Source organism: Panthera leo, chromosome B4 (genome assembly GCF_018350215.1).
Source record: "Panthera leo isolate Ple1 chromosome B4, P.leo_Ple1_pat1.1, whole genome shotgun sequence".
NCBI classification, from domain to species: domain Eukaryota; kingdom Metazoa; phylum Chordata; class Mammalia; order Carnivora; family Felidae; genus Panthera; species Panthera leo.
In genome coordinates, this window is record NC_056685.1 from 80,964,672 (window position 1) to 80,987,913 (window position 23,242).

Consider the following 23,242-nt stretch of genomic DNA (forward strand, 5'->3'; position numbering starts at 1 on the left):
GCATGAACGGGGGAGGGTCAGAGAGAGGGAGACACAGAATCTGAAACAGGCTCCAGGCTCTGAGCTGTCAGCACAGAGCCCGGCGCGGGGCTCAAACTCACCGAGTGAGAGATCATGACCTGAGCCGAAGTGAGACCTTAACCGCTTAACCGACTGAGCCACCCAGGCACCCTGAAGGCAGATTGCATTTTAAAAGATCTCTAGATGAGACAATTGGGCCTTTAGAAATTTACCTGTACTCGTAAGAGGGTTTTTTTGTTTTTTGTTTTTTGTGGGTTTTTCTTTTTTTTTTTTTTTTTGGTAGAAAATTCGTATTATCTTGAAATATACTTTTAGCTTCTTTGTCTTACTTTTACTTATTTTTATACTGTAATGAAGCATAATATTATTATGAGAAAAATAAATACTAAGTGCTAATTTCAAGGAAGTGTATTTTTCTTACTATGAGGAGTTTATCAGATTTTAATGTTTGAAATCACAAATGACATCTAACAATTACAGAGTCATGTGTGTAAACTTAATGGGGTAATGAATATGAAGATGTTTTTTCAGCTATCAGGTCTCTTTTAATGTGAAGTGTTATATGTGATAATAGAGAAATAGAATTTGCCATGGGTGGTAAGGGAGGAGACAACCACTCAGAAGTGACTGATTTCATTCTTGTAGGCTTCACGGTCTGTCCAGAGCTCCACAGTCTCCTTTTCCTACTATTCCTGATTGTTTATGGGATGGTCCTTCTGCGGAACCTGAGCATGACTGACATTGTGATTGATCCCCGGCTGAACACACCAATGTATTTCTTCCTAGGCAATCTCTCCATCACTGACCTCTCCTACTTCACTGTTATTGTACCCAAAGCCATGGTCAACATCCTATCTCACAAAAAGACCATATCCTTTGCAGGTTGTGTGACTCAATTGTTTCTTTATGCATTTTTCATGGTCACCGAGGCCTCTGTCCTGGCAGCCATGGCCTATGACCGCTTCATCGCCATCTGCAATCCACTCCTTTACACTGTCCACATGTCAAGAAGCCTCTGTATCCAGTTGGTGGTTGGTTCCTATCTCTGTGGCTGAGTCAGTTCCATCCTTCAAATCAGTGTAACATTCTCAATGTCTTTCTGTGCTTCCCGAGTCATTGATCACTTCTATTGTGATTCAAACCCAGTTGAGAAGATCTCCTGTTCCAATATCTTTATGAATAAGATGGTGTCCTTCAGTCTGGCTGTCCTCATTATTTTGCCCACAATAGTTGTTATTGTGGTATCTTACATGTATATTGTGTCTGTAGCTTTAAAGATGCACTCCAGTGAAGGGAGGAAGAGAGCCTTCTCCACTTACAGTTACCACCTGGGGATCATAAGTTTGCTCTGAGACTATTTCCTTTGTCAATTTCACACCTCCCAATGACCTTAAACTTTGTAAACTGGCTTCAGTATGTTACATTTTGTTCACACCTATGCTGAACCCTTTAATCTACTCTCTGAGAAATAAGGGTGTTAAAGATGCCATGAGAAAAGTCCTATGGAAGGAAAAGTTTTACTTTAAATCTGCTTCCACTTGTTTTACTGTTTCTTGTACCAATTGATTTTGTCTGCTTGATCTTCTAGACTCAGACATTTAAAGTTCAGGCTGATTAAAAGACAAAACAAAACAAAGCATGTTAACTCTTTTATTCCACAGCATTAATAATTTCCCATAAAAAATGCTCCAAATAACTTATTCACATTTCCTCGAGGCAATGTTAAATATGAAAATTCTGGACACCCATGAACATTGGCATATTTCTACAAGGAGTTATATATTTCTTAGTCTCCAGGTATTAATATGTTATGCAAATGGGGAAGTATAGAATTTTAATGTTTCTCTTCCCTGTATACCTAAGTAAAATTGAGATACAGAAAATACCTAGTACGATTAACTTAGAAACTGTGTGACCAGGTTTTATATGCAAATATATTCAGTATAAATGCTAATTCTGTGTTTTGTTTTTAATGTCATTCCAAAGATGTGAGTGCATGAAAATAAGATAACGAAAAAAATGGAAAGGTAAAATAGCCAGTGATCCTTGTTGAATTAAAGGGACCAAAGAGGGAACAAGGGAAAACTAGTGATTTGGTAAATTACGACATTTTGTTTGGTTTTCTTTGAATGGGATAGTCATCCCTAGTTTGCTCTAATACTGTGAGTATATTTTAGGATGCTTATGGTATTTTATAGCTGATGCCCTGTATCATCTGGATAATACAAATCATTGGTAGTGACTATGCAACTAGTAAAAACGCCATAGAGAAATAAAGTCAGGTTGAAAATCTGTTAAAAAAAAATCACAATCCTTACAATAATATCTATGATTATTTGAAGTATATGTGTGTGCATGCATATGTGTGTTATTCTGTCTATGCATGAGAGTGTTTGGATTAGTTTGATATAGGGTAATTTTAAAATGTGATCAAGATGTCGAGGGAGGCCAAGTTACGGAGAAATTCATGTCAGAGTTACTGATTTTACAACTGATATAAATAATACTTCAGCTAAACAGTTACAGTGCTTCATTCCAGTCTATATAAAACAGACACAAACTCAACCTAATATAAAATATTGATATTTTATCAGGTCTCTTTTTTTCTGGTTTTGTTTATGTAAAAGGCCTCCTATGATGAATGTACAATGGTAAGCATCTTTATGGGTTAATGTTTATTAGGGTAAGAGACTTGATAAATAAGTTTTTTATTTAGGAAATAAAAGGAGAGAAGCAAAGTGATTGATTTTAGAAATCAAAGTTGTATTTATTCCCTCCTCCCTAAACTTGTGAATGAATCTACCATTTTTCTTGGTATTCATATGCTACTGTTTAAATGATATTCAGAAAAACATCATTTGAGAGAGAAATAGGAATCCGGATCATCCTTGGGAAAGTGACCGTTGGCATTGGTTGTTATTAGTCTGGAATTAATAAGTAGGCTTAGATTTTGCTTATTTCCACTAGATGCCCATTAGTATTAGAATGTCACTCTGTGGTAGATCTAACAAGTGTCAGTCACTAAAGACTGTTGGGAAAAAGATTTGAGTATTGGATTAGAATACAGCCTGGATTTGTTTGCTTTAGTTTTTAGTCTGGTTGATTGTATATCCTGTTTTATAGTCATAACAGCAGTATTCCAATGCATAACCTCGCGAGTGGCATTGCTGAAACCACTTCATATGCTTGAAGGAATCTGGGAAAGTTGAAAACCAAGGCAGAATGCTTTAAAAGGTGCTAAATAAGGTCTCTATAATTTTCTTTCAATTGCCATAAACATTTTCCTTGCTAATGTTCCTGGGTTCACAGGCCTTATTTGAAAAGTAGAGCCTAATTTTTACCTGTCTTGTTACTTATGCCATCAAAATTCCATCAGAACATCGCAATGTCTTATCAACCTTTTGTTGGCCTTTGTTGGCATGTCTTTTATTTTTCAATGTTGCATGGAATGCTAATGAAACACCGCCACAACCAAGGGACTTTGCAGGTTATATTCCACAACATGTACATCATGTTGTTATTTTGAGGGGTCTTTAAAACTGTACCTAAAAATCCACATAGAGAAATCTTTTAATATTCATATGATCTTAAGAGGCTGAAGATTACATTAGACACCTTAAACATTCTTATGTGTGATGATTCATCTTCCCTGGTTACTAGTTTTTGGACATGCACATATATTGGTTGTCCTATAACAATGTGCTGCATTTGGTCTTTAAATGCTATGTACTGTTAATGCTTACTTAATGTTTAGTGTAATGATGCAGAACTTTGGTGAGGTCATTTATAATAATATTTTCTATTGCCAGAATGCTGACATTCAGCATGCTGACATCTATCATGATTCAGATAGTTGCAAGTCATTTTAAGCACTGTTTGAAACTTCATTAACTTACTTATATTAAAGTTGACTAACTGATATTAAATTTAAATGACTACATTAAGCATCTGTGGGGAAGCACCAAGAGCTTGCTTCATTGTCTTTCCTTTGGAAAGTTTCAACTTCTTATTATGAGATTTAAATTATTATAGTGATTGGAGAAACTGAACTGATTAAATATTGTAAAGTGTTGTAATAGTGGATGATATTGGACTATGCTATTCTTATTCTTATGAGTTGTATATGAGATGTCACTTTGCCCAATCCTCTGAAAGCAGTGTAGGTCACAAAATCAATAAAAATTTTGAGTCAGTATAAGGTATTATCTGAATGATCTCACTGAGAACAAAACTCCCTTACTATTGAGGCCTGGAGGGGGAGGGGAAGAAGAGAAGAGATGGGATTAAAAAAAAAAAAAAAGCAACATATCTTGGAAGTGAAACATGAAAACAGGAGTACATTTCAAAGTAATTTCTTAATTATCATAACTTTGTAACGAAAAAAGACAAAAACTCAAAAACTTTAATCAAAGACTGATATTTATTTATTTATTTATTTATTTATTTATTTAATATATGAAATTTACTGTCAAATTGGTTTCCATACAACACCCAGTGCTCATCCCAAAAGGTGCCCTCCTCAGTACCCATCACCCACCCTGCCCTCCCTCCCACCCCCCATCAACCCTCAGTTTGTTCTCAGTTTTTAACAGTCTCTTATGCTTTGGCTCTCTCCCACTCTAACCTCTTTTTTTTTTTTTTTTTCTTCCCCTCCCCCATGGGTTTCTGTTACATTTCTCAGGATCCACATAAGAGTGAAACCATATGGTATCTGTCTTTCTCTGTATGGCTTATTTCACTTAGCATCACACTCTCCAGTTCCATCCACGTTGCTACAAAGGGCCATATTTCATTTTTTCTCATTGCCACGTAGTATTCCATTGTGTATATAAACCACAATTTCTTTATCCATTCATCAGTTGATGGACATTTAGGCTCTTTCCATAATTTGGCTATTGTTGAGAGTGCTGCTATAAACATTGGGGTACAAGTGCCCCTATGCATCAGTACTCCTGTATCCCTTGGATAAATTCCTAGCAGTGCTATTGCTGGGTCATAGGGTAGGTCTATTTTTAATTTTCTGAGGAACCTCCACACTGCTTTCCAGAGCGGCTGCACCAATTTGCATTCCCACCAACAGTGCAAGAGGGTTCCTGTTTCTCCACATCCTCTCCAGCATCTATAGTCTCCTGATTTGTTCATTTTGGCCACTCTGACTGGCGTGAGGTGATATCTGAGTGTGGTTTTGATTTGTATTTCCCTGATAAGGAGCGACGTTGAACATCTTTTCATGTGCCTGTTGGCCATCCGGATGTCTTCTTTAGAGAAGTGTCTATTCATGTTTTCTGCCCATTCAAAGACTGATTTTTATAGTTGTTGTTACTTTTATGAAATATGGATTCTAGATTTTTGAAATGGCTTCTTCTTCCCTTATCAACATTTAAAACTATCCATTTATTTGCATTGTTTGGCACTGTGATGACTATCATCAGTTTCTTTAATTGAATGTCTTGTACTCAGATTTCTTTGTGACAACTTACAGAAATTAACTTTCGATGACTTAAGCAAAAGTGAGGTAATTAGACATATAAATTTCTTTGGCTCTGGATGCACATCCACAATTGTAAGGCTGGAGAGGATGAGTTGTCAGTCATCATTCCAAGAAATTAGGAGGTGGAAAATAAACAAAAAATTTCTAAATAGGATCTGAAGTTATCTAATGCTCACTTTTGGAAATATTTACCTGTAAAAAGTTCAACTCTTTGTGTCTCTGCTGATTAGTTCTGAGACAGGATCTAAATATTTTTAAAAGTCCAAAAAATGTTAGGGTATATACTTCAAGATTTGGTCACCCCAGAATTAGTTACCAAAAGATTTAAAGAAGGCATGTTGGAAGGATTTAAGTTCACATCTTACTCGAGAATATCAAGTCTTCTCTACATTCTAGTGGCTGTCTGTGAACCAACTCGGGTCTAGAATTGAAGGTTGAGTGTGATCTGAATCACGGCAGCTCAAGTCAGGTCTGTCTATCTCATAGAAGAGGTCCACTGATTTTATTCCTAGACCTCTCATGATTAATTAATTGTGAATGAATCTACCATTTTCCTTGATACTCAGATGCTACTGTTTAAATGATATTCAGAAAAACATCATTTGAGAGACAAATAAGAATCCAGACCAGCTTGGGAAAGTAACCATTGGCACTGATTATTATTAGTCTGGAAAACACCCTTTGTAGGCTTTCACTTTCAGTTTTACTCTTGCACATATTATATAGTAGGATTTCCACAGGCAACATTGTGGTAGGATCCTCTCCCTAAGGAGAGAAAAAAACAGAAACAAAAACAAAAAAACCTTCAAGGTAACCTGGCTATACCCCTATGACCTACAACATCCCTCATGACCTTGTAAACTGAGACTACTTAATCAAACTACATTTTTGTGTGTGTTACCATATATGGGAGACAAAGAAACAGAAAATGTATAAAAAAATTATGCCTCAGGACCTTCGGGGCTCAGTTCTTAGGGTACGAATCCAACTGAGTGGCACGAGCAGGAATAATTCCTGGAAAAAAAAAAAAAGCCTCAGTGTCAGGACTCTCTGTGAGAGAATCCTGCTACATTACTTGGGGGCTCATGTCTGGAATTTGGAGACGGTGCATTTCCACCTCCTTGCCCACCGGGGATAGGAACATCAGGGCACCGAGAGAGGAGGCCTCACCTGATGCCAGCAGACCGCTTGATCTGCAGGAGACTAGCCCTCTGGTGTGCCAGGGCTAGGACCCCGTGTGCACCAGCGGAACCTGTGAGGCCCAGGAACCAGCTCAGGAAGCACGCATCAGACTGGTAAGAGCCCCGGTTCATTTTGGCAGACCTGCCCCCAAGAGGCAGAAAGGGAGCCTGATCACCTCCCAGAATTGCCCTAGTAGTTCCAGCTGCAGCTCTAAGGCCCTGGGCACTGGGTGGCAGGTTGGAGTCATCGTGTGACTGTGTGTGAGGATTTGTCTCTCATTCATTTCCTGGATCAATGACTGTTGATAATTAGAGCCAACTGTCTCTGGTTATTCCACCTCAGAATGGGGACTTTAAAGAATATTCCCAAGCAGCTGCCAAAACACCCTTTGTTTTGGGTAAATTCCCTGTCTTCTCTGGACTGACATGGACTGTCTAATTCCACTAATGGAAAACAAAGAAACCTGGAGTCTGCTCCTCTGTCTGAGCTGACAAGAATTAAAACTGGGAATTCTCTTTCTCCGCCTTTTGCTGGCACCTCGTCTCTTCTGCCTTCCCTTCCACCTCTCCTGTTTCTGCAGCACCTGGGGGTGGCCTGCATAACTGGCTCCTCAATGCCTCAGACACCATCAGCTCCTCCTCTCCCCCTAGATGTCCTGGAGCCAAGATCACCAACTTCAGATTACCCTACCAACTGTTCCAGGTAAAATTAACCATGGGGAACAAATTGTCTTACATGGACCCAAGTTAAACATATTCAGTGTTTAAGCTCATTTAAGTTTGTTGGTTTGAGATAGACAATGTTTATCAACATCAACAACAACCAAAAAAACCCTTTTATTCTGCCTAGATTTGCTGAAAGTCAAATAAGCTCATTATCTCTGTTCCAATTTGTCAGCAAAAAAATGACTTAAAGTAATGGTTAACTTTGTCTCTCTCATAGTTTTCATGGGTAATTGTTAAGATAGCTTTCAAAGTCTTTGGTAACCTAAAACGTTGAAGTTTTTGCTTGCATAATAAATTGAGATTAAACTCATTGGATATCTAACAAGATAAGAGGCTAAAGCACTAATTACTAGATGTAGGTCTGTGCTCTTGACTTGTTGCAGAAAAAAACAAGGATATATGGGTCTGTTGAAAAACATGCTTTGTGCTTAATTGATTCATAAGTTTGCCATCTAAGAAATTCTGATGTAACAGTTCACAACTGGCTAGTACTTAGTTTTCACTGGAAACTAAAGTTTCTAAGAGTTAAAATTCTGCTAAGTGTAGTTTAAACTGATAAAAATAAGAAAAGCAACTCTGTATGTAGAAAAGTAGGAGGTATCAAAAAAAGATACAATAAATGGAAATATATTTTTGTTGAAGGTAAAAGAGAGTAATTTTGTCCTAAATGAGACTGGTTATTGGGAGAGAAATGGCTTGGAACAAAATCTAAATGCAAAGAAAAGTTGTAGAAGGTTAGTGAAGGAAAATCTTTAAAAAGAAAAATTATGGGGGCGCCTGGGTGGCTCAGTCGGTTAAGTGTCCAACTTCAGCTCAGGTCATGATCTCGCGGTCCGTGAGTTCGAGCCCCGCGTCAGGCTCTGGGCTGATGGCTCAGAGCCTGGAGCCCGCTTCCCATTCTGTGTCTCCCTCTCTCTCTGCCCCTCCCCCGTTCATGCTCTGTCTCTCTCTGTCTCAAAAATAAATAAACGTTAAAAAAAATTCTAAAAATAAAAAAAATTTTAAAAAAAGAAAAATTATGTGTGGTCAGGATGGACTAAGGTTAAAATAAATGGATTTATTTTTTATTTTTTTTTAATGTTTTATTTATTTTTGAGACAGAGAGAGACAGAGCATGAATGGGGGAGGGGCAGAGAGAGAGGGAAACACAGAATCGGAAGCAGGCTCCAGGCTCTGAGCCATCAGCCCAGAACCCGACGCGGGGCTCGAACTCATGGACAGCGAGATCGTGACCTGAGCTGAAGTCGGACGCTTAACCGACTGAGCCACCTAGGAGCCCCTAAAATAAATGGATTTTGAAAGTACACTGGGTTAAGATTAAAATTCCTCCTCCTTTGATCCAAAGGCTGAGGAAATGATAGCAATATCCTTGGTGCCATTCTCCAAATCCTCCACATTTGTGTTGTTCCTGTTTAGCAGAGGAATGGATGCCTATGCCATATGAAGATGGATAATATATAAAGGGCTTTTACTAAGATACATGGGAGCCATTTTACTAACCTTAGCCCATTGTATGCCGAAAATGGATATCCACATTGCTGAAACATATTTATGTGGGCGTTGTTGAAAAAGGTAGGGGAACAGACCTTGACTTTGGCCCTTTAACCCCCTCTCTCAACGGCCAATGATCAATGAAAGAGCAGACCTAGGCCGGCCGACCCCATTTTGTTCTGTGCCCTCCAACTTGTTCTGTGTCCTCCATCTTGTTCTGTGTCCTCCATCTTGTTCTGTATCCTCCATCTTGAGTGACTATGTCCCCCACTTGGCCACAGAAAGAAATTCCCACTCAAACCTCAGACCATGCCTCCTCCCCTTGAGTAACTTCCCTATCAAACCACGCCCGGCAACCTGCGAAACGGGACTCTGACCCTTCCCCAGCCAGTCGGCTAAGGTCATGACCATTACCTCACCGACTACCCCTAGACCCCTATAAAACCTTTGTGCTTTTGAAACTCACTCTCTCTCTCCGGCATCTCACCGCTGTGTCAGTGCAGGTAGGGGATTGAGCTCGAGATAGCTCAAATAAAGGCTCTTTGCTTTTGCATTGGACTCGGCTCCCTGGTGGTCTTTGGGGATCACGAATTCTGGGCATAACACAATATGTAAGTTACTGTTGGGCCAAAATAAAATTAGTGCATCCTACAACAACCAAAAATGTCTTGCTTGGTCACAGTCCGTACCCTCAAGGTCCTGCAAATGGGAAACAGAAGGGTAAGAAAAAACAGGAAAGACCAGGTCAGCTCTCAGAGGTCAAGCCTGGGCAAGAATGACTACTCCCAGAACCTTGAGAGACTGACAGGACTTTTGGCTGCCAATCACATAGCCAGCAAAAACGCGGGGCCAGGAGATGAAATTTCTCTTGGTCAGCTATAGGAAATTGACATAAGGGATAACTTTCTTCCTTTTACCTATAGATGACTAATTCCCCAACCAAGGCCATTACTCCTTTGGAATGCATTATGATTCATTTTCTTTTGCACTAAGTCTTGGCCCCAGTACAAATTGGAAGAGGGAACCTGGCCTCCAGAGGGAAATATCAATGACAATACTATCTTACAAATGGACTTGTTTTGCAAATGTGAAGGGATATGGGGAGAATTCCCCTATGTTGGTTGTGTTTGGGCCTTAAAAAAAATTGAGATATATATAAACAATGTAAGGTGGATCCTAATTTAATGGCAACCCTTTCTAAAAGCAATCAGGAGGGGAAACAACTAAGGTACCTTTTACCTGTATCCAAAACAGACCTAGAGAAGGAGGAAGGGAAATCTTCCACCTCAACCTCCTGTTGCAGGGAGTACAGCTGTAGTCGCAAAAGATGAGTCTGAAAACAAAGAGCAGTTAAGTGAAGGTCCTCATGCTCAAGTCAGAATGAGGCCCCCACTCCAGAATGAAGCTTCTTTTTATTAAGATAATTGCTAAAGATTACGTGCATAAAGTCAGCTAAGCAAGTGTGTTAATAAATCGAATAGTTTAGCTTTTCAAGGTTGAATTTCAAGTTAATTGGTTTCTATATCACTAGGAAGGGTCAGGTGTGAAGGAAGATCTAATCCTGGACAATGTTAATGGCTCTAGGCGTTCCTTCCAGCAAAGGAGTTCATCTGTGTAAACATGTCCTAAGGCCTTGCACCTTCTCCAGCCCTTCCCTTTCAAAAGTCTTTTCCTTTGTTGCTTCTCTCCAGCATCTCCCACAACCTCCTCCTCCTTGGGTACTCAATCTATAGATACAAAAAAAAAAAAAGCCAGGAAAACAAACAAACAAAAAACCCTTTACATTACAAGGTTTAAGACAGATAAAAGGAGATGTAGGTAAAGTTTCTGATCAGATAAGTATATAAAGGCTTTTCAGAATATTATGTAGGTTTTTGAGTTGACCTGGAAAGATATAATGCTTTTGTTGAATCAGATTCTTGATGAGACAAATGTTTTTTTAAAAAATTAAGAAAATCTAAGATTTAACCCTTAACTTATACTAAATCAACCACTATTTTTTTTATTTTTATTTAAAAAAATTTTTTTTTTTTTAACATTTATTTACTATTGAGAGACAGAGAGACACAGAGCATGAGCAGGGACGGGGCAGAGAGAGGGGGAGACACAGAATCCGAAGCAGGCTCCAGGCTCTGAGCTGTCAGCACAGAGCCCGACAGGGAGCTTGAACTCACAGACCACGAGATCATGACCTGAGCTGATGAGGCACCTGAACTGACTGAGCCACCCAGGCACTCCAAAAGTGAAACAGTCTTACCACGAGATCATGACCTGAGCCGAAGTCAGAAGCTTAACCGACTGAGCCACCCAGGCGCCCCAGGAACAATTTTTTAAACACAATGAGAGCCCAATGGCCTTCCTGAAGAGGTTAGGGAGGGAGGCTCTCATTAAATATATGGCTACCTCCCTGACACCCCTAAGGCTGAGATGATTTTAAAAGACAAATTTGGGGGCGCCTGGGTGGCTCGGTCGGTTAAGCGTCCGACTTCGGCTCAGGTCATGATCTCAGGGTCCGGGAGTTCGAGCCCCATGTCGGGCTCTGTGCTGACAGCTCAGAGCCTGGAGCCTGTTTCAGATTCTGTGTCTCCCTCTCTCTCTGCCCCTCCCCTGTTCATGCTCTGTCTCTCTCTGTCTCAAAAATAAATAAACGTTAAAAAAAATTTTTTTTAAAAAAAGACAAATTTGTCACTCAATCAGCCCTAGATATTCAGAGAAAATGCAAAAATTGGATGTTAGCCTTGAAGGGACCCTGGAGGAACTCTGACAAGCTGCCAGTCGAGTATATTGCAACCAACATCAAGAGGAGAAGAATAATAATAAAAAAGCCTGAGGCCTTAGTTGTGGCCTTACGTACTAGGTCAGACTTGGACTTCCCAAGGTCCTGGCACCAAGTGCCATTTATATGGTGATTCAGAGCACTAAAATGAGAATATCCTCAGAGAGGACAACCAAAATGAGAATCTCATAAGCCATGCCCCTTACTTGGAGACAATCACTGGCGATCGGATGCCCTCGGGGACCTCTCTCTGTGAGGGCTCAGATAACCGGGGTCAGGGGCTCTTCACAGTGGCTCCCCGAAACCAACTGTCTATCAGAAACCAGAGCTTCAGGGAACTCTAAATATACAAGGAAAACTGGTTGATTTCCTTAACACCAGAGCTACCTTTTCTGTCTTCTTTCCACTCCAGACCGACTATCCAAATGGAGCATGAGAATTAGAGGCATCTCTGGAAAACTTCTAACTAAATTTTTCTCTCAGCCCCTGGGATGTATATGGTAAAACCTAATTTTTTTTCTCATTCTTTCCTAATGATGCCAGACATCCTTACTTCCTTGCTAGAAAGGAACATTATAACTAAATTAGAGATTATGGTGCTACTAACTCCAGGACAAATACAAAATTGTATGAGTTTTAGAAAATTACTGGATATTGTAGGCTGTAAATACCAGGGTTCAGGAAAATAGTTTGCCTGCTATATCAATTATTAAAGGAGACTCAATTCCACTGACTTTCTCCTCCCCCCTTCCCAAAATAAACTGGGGTCTGTCTGACTCCTAGACACTGTCTCCAGCCCTTGGAATGGTTACAAACAGAGTAGGGCAATCACTATTACCGAGCTCCCAGAGCTTAATTAAAACACAGCATCAGACCTTTCATTTAGGGAGGCACAAAAGTTATCAAATGGCCCAAAGGATGTTTACTGGAAAAAGTTTGTCAAGGACAGTTCTGCAAGTAGTATCAGCCTGTGAAGTCAACTACAGACTTGCTCTCCCAGGCAATCAAGAAACTGGAGGCTATCCAGAGAAGACTGACTGACCATCAGGTTTCAATACTTTTACTATTGGGTAAAGGCCTTCACCTACAAGGTAGAAAAGGCACAAAAAGTAATACAAATTCTGCTTTATAAAATAATACCCAGGTTTGGCTTACCTAAACATTTACAAATTAATAATGCTAAATGGCTGCCTTGACTCTTTCTCTAGTAGAACTCCTGGCTCTTGAAAAAGTTTTACACTTCAAAATAAAGCAGCTGTCTGCTTATACTCTGCAAATCTCTAAATAACACCTCAGAAGCATTAGATGCTTAAAAAAAATTTTTTTTAAATTAGGTTAGGGCCAAACTCTTGGAAATAGAGCCGCCATTAATGACTTACTGCTTCTGCTCTTCCATCACCTGGATTATGAGAGATTCCCTGACAAATGTGGTTTACAAAGTCAGGGTCTGTCCTAGACTGTTGGACAGGTTTGGAAACTGTAGATATTATCTTAAGATGCCATCTTTTTGGTCAGTATAACCTTGTTTCTCTTTGTGTCTGCTAATGTTTATGCCACCTCATGCCTGCCAGCCTCCCTGTAGAAACATACCCTGGGCCACTCGACTTGTTGTACATATTTAAAATTTATGATGTACGTGATGATGTTAAAATTTTTTTTTTTAATATTTATTTTTTGAGAGAGTGAGCACAAGCAGGAGAGGGGCAGAAGATCTGAAGCAGGCTCCACGCTGACAGCAGAGAGTCTGATGCAAGGCTCAAAGTCACTCACAGTGAGATTGTGACCTGAGCCAAAGTCAGACACTTAACCAACCGAGCCACCCAGGAACCCCTGATGTTTTAATATCTGAAAAAAAATCTTTTTGGCTGGGGAGAGACTGTCCTGGGACTAGCCAGTATCAGACATAACAAAGGAGCCTGGAGCATGCCTTTGATAGGCAAGTAACCAATCCAAGGCCCTGCCGCCTCTATCAGGCACTTATGCCCCAGGAGAAAATATCCCTCTGTTTTAATCATCCCTGGGCCAGGTACCAAACGAGGGACCACCACCATAGTATACAGCCAGCAGAAATTATTCAAATCAGCGAATCCTAAAACATGTACCCTGCCCTACCTTGTCATTTCTGTAGAAACTCCTTTAAAAGCTATGGTGTAAGCCCTTCACTCACCTGTCTCCTGACCTAAGTTGGTGTCTTTTCATGTGGTCCTCCACGGCATATGGTAACCATCTCTCCCCTCTTCTTGGGGCCTGTAAGTAAAATAAACTTTTTCCTTCTAAGCTTTGTTTTTCTTTCCTCCTGTGGCTGCACCAACTTTACCATCCTGCATGCAACAGGCACATTCTTAGAACAATGAATCTACAGGGGCACCTGGGTGGCTCAGTCGGTTAAGCGGCTGACTTCGGCTCAGGTCATGATCTCGCGATCCGTGAGTTCAAGCCCCGCGTCGTGCTCTGTGCTGACAGCTCAGAGCCTGGAGCCTGTTTCAGATTCTGTGTCTCCCTCTCTCTGACCCTCCCCTGTTCATGCTCTATCTCTCCCTGTCTCAAAAATAAATCAAATGTCTAAAAAAAAAAAATTAAAAAAAAAAAAAAAAAAAAGAACAATGAATCTACATAGTCAGTAGTAGAAATATTTCTGGAAACCATTCCCAGCTAAAATAGCTAGCATTATCTGACTACAAAAAAATGTCACTGAGAAACATCAAATACATCTCACTAAAAGCATTTAAATGTATTCTGAACACACAATTCTATTAATTAGATCCACCTCAAAGTACCCTGACACAAAGGGAAATAGCGGAGAATGGAGTTAATACTTTTAATTGCTTGCAGGTAACCTATTTTTGCAAATCTCAAAACGCATGGGTTTTAGATAAACCCATTGCTAGTCCCTTCCACCTTTTAAGTGACTTCAAAGGGGATTGCACAAGTTGGAGGACTTAAATATAAGCTTCCTCAGCTTCATGACATACCTGCCTCTGATCATGGTATATCTTTCACCTCATTCATGTCTTATTTTATATCTTTCAATAATTTTTTATAGTGTTCTTTATAAGATCTTGGTTTTTAAAAGGTCTTGTACACATTTTGTGTATTTCTGTGTATAACCCAATTTTTATTACAAAATGGATATTTTCTTTTCTTTTTTAATGTTTATTTGTTCTTGAGACAGAGACAGAGCATGGACAGGAGAGGGGCAGAGAGAGAGGGAGACAGAATCTGAAACAGGCTCCAGGCTCTGAACTGTCAGCACAGAGCCCAACGCGGGGCTTGAACCCACAAACTGTGAGATCATGACCTGAGCCGGTCAGACGCTTAACTGACTGAGCCACCCAGGCGCCCCGATATTTTCTTTTTCTATTACACTTTCTAATTGCTTACTATTGATATAGAGAACTATTCTTTTGAGTATGTGACCAAACTCAAGTATTAGTCCTCATAACTTCGTGTAGGCTTCCTATATATTTTATAGAATGCCATTGTGGGCAATTATGCTACATTAATGCTTCCCTCCCCTCCTTCTAATCCTTACCTATTTTCCTTATTGCATTAGCTATAACCTACACTGAAATGTTGAAAGCTGGTGTTGATCCTTAAGTTGTCATGAATAAAGTGAAACATTAATAACATTTTGCTATGATTTTCAATATAATAATTTTGAAGAAAAACATTTATTAAGTTAGAGAACATTCTTTCTATTCCCATGTGGTAAAAATTATTTTTCTATTTTCTGCAACTGTTTCTGTGAGATAGGAATGACTTTGTGCCAAACTCCTTCATAAACTTTCCAGCCACATTAAGTAGTCAGAGAGTTTTAACTTTTTAATTTCTTCTTTTCTTTTAGTACTTTTCCTAGAAAGTTATATTATGTCTTTCATGTTGTGTATTGTTCTAAATTTTCTATCATGATTAAAAATATTTATTGCTTTTGTAGTTGTCAATTTTCAAAATTTTTACATTTTTCTCTTCTTTTCTGAATTAGTATTGCAAGAGATTTGTTTTTAAACACTGTTTTTGATTTTGATGATCATTTTATTATTTAGTTACATTGTCATAATTTTAAAGTCATTAATTCTTACCAACTTATTTCTCATTAATTTCATTCTTAAACATTTCATAATTTCCATTTTTTATTTTAAGGTATAAACTATTTAGAAGCTTTATTATTAAAAGAGTCTCTCTGCTTACATAAATGAAACTTACTATTCTATGCTCTTATAATATTAATTATATCAGTACATTTTGTTGTATTGAATGTGAGTTTTGGCATAGGTTTGTGGCCCCATAATAGCTTTTTACTACATTGAACTAACATATCTGGTGTATTTATTCCAATTATTATATTTTTAATTTACTGTGGTATTTTGTTATAGAAAAATCACCCATAAGCAGTATATGGTTAGATTTCATTTCACATCTTACAGAAATTATAAATCCAATTTAAAGTGTTTAAACGGGGTACCTGGGTGGCTTAGTCAGTTGAGAGTCCAACTTCACCTCAGGTCATGATCTCACAGTTCATGGGTTTGAGCCCCATGTAGGGCTCTGTGCTGACAGCTCAGAGCCTGGAGCCTGCTTCAGTTTCTGTGTGTGTGTCTCTCTCTCTGCCTCTCTCTCTCTCAAAAATAAGTAAACATTAAAAAAAAAGGTTTAAAAAAATAAAAAATAAAGTGTTTAAAAAATAACTCCATTTTTAATTTAATTTAATTTTATGGCTATTGGAATTTAACTTTTTATTTGTTTATATTTTTACTCTTACTTTTTCTCAGAAATAATTAATGCTAAGATTCCAATCATAGCCCAAAACATTGATGACCTATACTTAAATGTTCATGTAATGAACAGCCAACTTTGATAATATTTTTGGTATTGCTTTCCCCAGTTTAAGACCCCAAATTCAGAGGAATAACAAACTTCAAGAGTATTTTAAAATCCAAGTATTTCTTCAGTTTTTAAAGATGACTGCTCCCTTGTAATCATGATGACGTGGCAGAAATGAGTGAGAAGTGATGGTATAAATAATTGGTTATAATTGTTGTGCTCCCTCTGTTTCAGTAGTTTTGAAAGGGCGGGCCTACGCCTGCCGACTCCATCTTGTTCTGTGTCCTTCACCTAGACCACGCCTCCTCCCCTTGAGTAACTTCCCGTTCACCCGTTCAAACTTCCTGTTCAAAACACGCCCAGCGACCTACATAACAGGACTCCGACCCTTCCCCAGCCAATCAGCTGAGGCCACAGCCATTACCTCACCAACTGCCCCTAGACCCCAATAAAACCTTTGTCCTTTTGAAACTCGCTCTCTCCCTGGTATCTCACCGCTGCATCGGTGCAGGTAGGGGATTGAGCTCGAGCTAGCTCGAATAAAGTCTCTTTTGCTTTTGCATCGGACTCGGCTCCCTAGTGGTCTTTGGGGATCACGAATTCTGGGCATAACAGTTTATCACAGTTATTTCAGTGACTCTCCAAGTCTACAATATGGTAATTATCAGATCAAAAAGAAATGTTCAATCTTCCTAGAATGATTGCATATAGGTACATATATTTAAAATTAATGTATTTAATTAATGGTGTAATACTCATCAGTAGAAACATGGTCAGGTTACAAAGACTGATATCATGTTTTTATTAATTTTATAAAAGTATTACATATATAAAAATACACAAATCATAAATGTATAGCACGATAACCTTCTTTCATGTTGGAGGGGTAACTCATGGTGATAATACTCACCACATGATAACCAGAAGATCTAAACCCAGGTTCAGTATCTATTAGGTTTTGGCTCCTTTTTTCCTCTTTCTTTTTCTTTTCTCTTTCTTTTTCTTTTTAATCTAGAGCCTCTGTGGTCCTCATGGAGCTTGGCTCTGGAGGCTAGTTACCTTAATAACTTACTTATACTTCTTTTTCTCCCAGGAGGACTATCTCCCAGAAGGTGAAGGAAACCTCAATGCTGCAATTATTTGAAAAAGCACCACTGTTAGCCCAAAACCAAACCCAGTATGGATAACCACGGTTGATATTCTACTAGATTGTCAGGGATTCCAGATGGTTCAGGACCTCTATTTACATATCCTAGATTGTCAGGGATTCCAGATGGTTCAGGACCTCTATTTACATATCCAGGACAATCTACTTCACTTCTTTTTTTTTTTTTTTTTTTTTTTTTCAACATTTTTTATTTATTTTTGGGACAGAGGGAGACAGAGCATGAACGGGGGAGGGGCAGAGAGAGAGGGAGACACAGAATCGGAAACAGGCTCCAGGCTCCGAGCCATCAGCCCAGAGCCTGACGCGGGGCTCGAACTCACGGACCGCGAGATCGTGACCTGGCTGAAGTCGGACGCTTAACCGACTGCGTGACCTGGCTGAAGTCGGACGCTTAACCGACTGCGCCACCCAGGCGCCCCTCTACTTCACTTCTTTAAAAGCACTCAACATCCAAGAATGCAAGACAGAATATCCTGAGGATCCATTCCTCAGGTTCACTTTGCATAACTATAGACTGTAATTCCTGGATTTGTTTCAGTTTTAGCAGAGCATCATTTGGAAAATTCACCTTGTGTCTTCTACAAAGGACTGTAGCATTTTTCAAGAAATCAACTACTAAAGGAAAGGACAGTTATTTAAACAGAGAAATTAGGGAAATTACTCCAAGTTCTCTATGGGAAGAGCTAAAACTGAGATAATAAACATGCATTTGGAAAATTTGGGGGAAAGGGATTCGTTTTATCTTGACACAGTGATTATACAACACTTAGAACAAAGTCACTAATTAACTTTATGTTTACCTTTTTTAGAATTAAAATAACAAGAGGACAACATCGGGATTCTGCTTCTTCATTTTCAGAATCTAACAAATTACCAAACAATATAAGGTAAGAGCACATCTTAAAACATGCAAACTCTGACGATTAAGTCATAAACTGAGCACTCTTTTATTGGCTACTCTGGGAAAAATTCTCCATTTTCAGTTCTTCAGGTGAAAATTTATTAACATGAGAACAAATTTGATAGGAATAAATTTGGAAAATTCAAATGAACAGTGTCCCTGCCCCTAGGCAAGATTACAGGAAAATAAGTAAAATATATTATTTTTCAAAAAATATTCATGGCTACATCAGGCTCTCTTTTCATGGCTTAAGTATCTTATGCCTCCATAGATCCTAAGTATGATCTATTTATAATTGCTCTTTTTTAATACTGATGCTGGCAGGTGGTCAGAGGACCTGGAGTTGAGAGGAGTCTCATAGGACCAGCTAAGAGGGTTTTTGGCTTCACACAGGGTGGAAATCAAACATGAGCCAACAGGATATGAAAGCAGAGTTTACAGAAGATATATATATATATAGAGAGAGAGAGAGAGAGAGGGAGAGACAGAGACACAGAGAGACAGAGAGAGACAGAGAGAGAGAGGGAGATGGAAAGAGTGTGTCCAGGAGACTTAAAAAGGAAAAGAGCATGAGTTTTGTCTTTTTTCTGGGTCTGAGGTTTTTATTGAAGATGGTGGTCTGATGTACGTGTCCTCTCAGGCAACCAGGAACTGGTTTGAAGAAAGACAAGGGCCCAGGTGTTATTCCTTGGAACCAGGGGCTCTTGGCTTGGAGATATCTAACTTGGTGTCCTGGAATATGCATATGATAGATTTATAAGGTCCTTTTCAACTGATCTTTTCTTAGATGTTATTTTTTCTAGAGAATCATTACCTCCATGTCCCTTACTTGATGGGTATAGGCTATTTGCATTACAAAGCATGTAGAAAGTGGGGTGGGGCTGCAGGTCCTAGAAAGAATAGAAGTAGGAAAAAAAAGCAGCTTTTTCTCTCTTGGGGTCCCTTAGGTTTCCCTGTCTCAATACAGTTCCAATACTTATAGAAATACAGCCCCAAAACTAACTTTTTGATTCATCATCAGTGGTAATTGGCTTAAACTTAAATCAGAATAATTTATAAAGTTAATGAACAATGACTATAGAATAACTTAACAAATCCTAATATTGTAAGAGATTATTTGGAGCATGGATCAAATCCAGAGTTCATTTGTTTTGCCTTGTGCCTCTCAGCAGGTTTCTGCCATGGGTGACAGGGGAACAGACAATCACTCGGAAGTGACTGACTTCATCCTTGTAGGCTTCAGGGTCCGCCCTGAGCTCCACATTCTCCTCTTCCTGATCTTTCTGCTTGTGTATGCCATGATCCTTCTAGGGAATGTTGGGATGATGACCATTATTATGACCGATCCTCGGCTAAACACACCGATGTATTTCTTCCTGGGCAACCTGTCCTTCATTGATCTCTTCTATTCGTCTGTTATTGCACCCAAGGCCATGATCAACTTCTGGTCTGAGAGCAAGTCCATCTCTTTTGCAGGCTGTGTGACCCAATTCTGTCTCTTTGCCCTCTTCATGGTGGCAGAGGGATTTCTCCTGGCAGCCATGGCCTATGACCGCTTCATTGCCATCTGCAACCCACTCCTCTACTCTGTCCAGATGTCAGCACGTCTCTGCACTCAGTTGGTGGCTGGTTCCTATTTATGCGGCTGCATCAGCTCAGTTCTTCAGACAAGCACGACATTTACTTTGCCATTTTGTGGTTCTCGGGCTATTGACCACTTTTTCTGTGATATTCGCCCACTTCAGAGACTATCTTGTTCTGACCTCTTCATCTATAGACTGATTTCTTTTTCCTTATCCAGCATCATTACCTTGCCTACAATAATTGTCATTATTGTGTCCTACATGTATATTGTATCCACAGTACTAAAGATACGCTCCTCTGAGGGACGTAAGAAAGCGTTCTCCACTTGTAGCTCTCACCTAGGAGTCGTGAGTGTGCTGTATGGTGCTGTGTTTTTTACATATCTCACTCCGGACAGATTTCCTGAGCTGAGTAAAGTGACCTCCTTATGCTATACCTTAGTCACTCCCATGTTGAATCCTTTGATTTACTCTCTGAGAAACAAAGATGTCAAAGAGGCTCTAAAAAAACTTTTAGAGATGAAAAATGCTATTCCTTGATTATTATTTCTCATCCATCGAAGGTATTGTGGCTATTTCTTTCATCTTTCTTGTGACCATTAATGAAAATTAATCTCCTGAACATCATAAAAATATTAACACAGCTTTTTCAAGATGATGTGTGTTCCACATATTACATTTTTTTTTTGCTCAGGGACATTGTTAATCCAAAATGTCCTTGATATCAGAAATGTCCTGGACATTAGGGCAGCATTTTTCAAGTTGAACCTTCCCACTGATCTAAAATAACATTTTATTTCCTGAATTGACTTTTATATTTTTATAGCTTGCTGTTAAATGTGATTTTGATATTTTATTATAGTGTACGAACAGTACTTGTTAAACAGTTATCAAACATTCAGTTTGACAAGTGAAAAAAGTATTATAAAATACTTTCACCAGCATTTTATATGTCATGTATTGAGAAGAAGTATAATAAGGAGAAAAAAAGATAAGTAATCTTCATAATACATATTAACTTGAAATATTGTTTATTGATGTGTTAGAGGCTCTGAGGCCCTCTAGGTGCTGGATCCCAACTGATATGAAGAAACAAGTGGGACAAAGAGAACTGCAAATATTTCTCAGTAGTCACTTCCTCAGTTGGGATCTTCATAATTTTTTTGTGTTAATTATTCTATGAAATACTTTTTAAAAATTATAGCAGGAAGGTAGTCATCAAATACTGTATGATCCAAAATCACTCTTTTATGCTTTAGAATATTTATTTATTTGATTAATTTTCTTGATTACTTATTTGATATGTTCTCATCTTGGGGTAAGCTCAGGTATAAATAAGGTCATTCTTTTGGGGGGATGCATATATGTATTTAATTTTATTTTTGAAAATGTAAAGTGTTTACATAGTTAAAAGTCAAAACTGTATACAAATATATTCAGAGAAATCTCACTGCCATCTCTTTCTTCTCCATGGTGTTGCCACCAGCTCCTTATGAGAAACCATTTTCAGTAAGTTTCTGATTTAACCTTCCTGGATAAATTTTTGCATAGTTAAATAAATAAGTGCACACATAAATAAATGCCTTTTAAAAAGTTCTTCTTACCTGGAAAGTAGCATACCATATACAGTCTTTTATACTTTGCTTTTATTTTTTTGTTTTTGCTTTTATTTATTTATTTTAAAATTTTAAAGATGTTTTTATTTTTATTTTTTTAATGGTTAATTTAATTTAATTTAATTTGAATCTATGTTAGTTAACATATAGTGTATTAATGATTTCAGGAGTAGAATCCAGTGATTCATCACTTACATATAACATGCAGTGCTCATCCCAACAAGTGTTCTCTTTAATGCCCATGAACCATTTAGCCCATCCCGCCACCCACCTCTCCTCCAGCAACCCTCAGTTTGTTTTCTGTATTTAAGAGTCGCGTATGGTTTGCCTCCCTCTCTTTTTTTATCTTATTTGTCCTTCCCTTCCCCTGTGTTCATCTGTTTTGTTTCTTAAATTATACATGTGAGTGAAATTATATGATATTCATCTTTCTCTGACTTATTTCACTTAGCATAATACACTGTAGTTCCATCCAGGCTGTTGCAAATGGCAAAATTTCATTTTTTTGATCACCAAGGAATATTCCATTGTATATATACACCACTTCTTCTTTATCCATTTGTCATTTGATGGATATTTGGGCTCTTTCCATAATTTAGCTATTGTTGGTAGTGCTGCTATAAATTTTGGGAGTGCATGTGTCCCTTCAAATCAGCGTTTTTGTATCCTTTGAATAAATACTTAGCAGTGAAATTGTTGGGTCATAGACGAGCTCTATAATTAAGTTTTTGAGGAACCTCCAAACTGTTTCCAGAGTGACTGCACCGGTCTGCATTCCTACTAACGGTGCAAAAGTGTTCCCCTTTCTCTACATCCTCGTCAACATCTGTTGCTTCCTGAGTTACTAATTTTAGCCATCCTGACAGGTGTGAGGTGGTATCTCATTGTGGTTTTGATTTGTATTTCCCTCATGATGAGTGATGTTGAGCATCTTTTCTTGTGTGTGTTGGCCCTCTGGATGTTAAATAAAATCATTCTTTAGGGAGCTTACAATTTAGTGTGAGAGTCACAGCTTACACAGGGAATTATAATCCAGAGATGTGTATGCCAATAATACATACAAGTGGTAAGATTGTGGTTGGTAATAAGTGAAAATCTGCAGCGCTACGTGGAAGATATATTTAAAAGGAATAAGATTGGAGTCAGGGAAACTGCTGAATCAATTCGTATTATTGATGAAAGCTTGAAGTATGCCAATGTAAATCTAAAAAGGCTGATTTGAAAAGCTGCACATAAAATACACAGTACTGGGGCACCTGCGTGGCTCAGGTGATGAAACAATTGACTTTTTTTTTTTTTTTAACGTTTATTTATTTTTGAGACAGTGAGAGACAGAGCATGAGTAGGGGAGGGTCAGAGAGAGAGAGGGAGACACAGAATCCGAAACAGGCTCCAGGCTCTGCACTGTCAGCACAGAGCCTGACATGGGGCTCGAACTCATGGACAGTGAGATCATGACCTGAGCCG

General features: G+C 38.7%; 1 protein-coding gene, 1 long non-coding RNA gene and 1 pseudogene across 2 annotated transcripts; all 3 read left to right on the plus strand.

Annotated features, from left to right (window-relative positions):
* Nucleotides 1-611: 611 nt before the first annotated feature.
* On the plus strand, nucleotides 612-1,373 carry LOC122223605 (annotated as a pseudogene).
* Nucleotides 1,374-17,101: 15,728 nt separating this feature from the next.
* Nucleotides 17,102-18,563, plus strand: LOC122223606. The gene is made up of 3 exons (XR_006204365.1): nucleotides 17,102-17,164; nucleotides 17,601-17,619; nucleotides 18,485-18,563. It is a non-coding gene; the product is annotated as an uncharacterized LOC122223606 (long non-coding RNA).
* Nucleotides 18,564-19,727: 1,164 nt separating this feature from the next.
* Nucleotides 19,728-20,699, plus strand: LOC122225398 (olfactory receptor 9K2-like). The gene has a single exon (XM_042948308.1). The coding sequence runs from the start codon at nucleotides 19,758-19,760 to the stop codon at nucleotides 20,697-20,699; it is 942 nt and encodes a 313-aa protein (XP_042804242.1). The 5' UTR covers nucleotides 19,728-19,757.
* The last annotated feature ends 2,543 nt before the right edge of the window (nucleotides 20,700-23,242 follow it).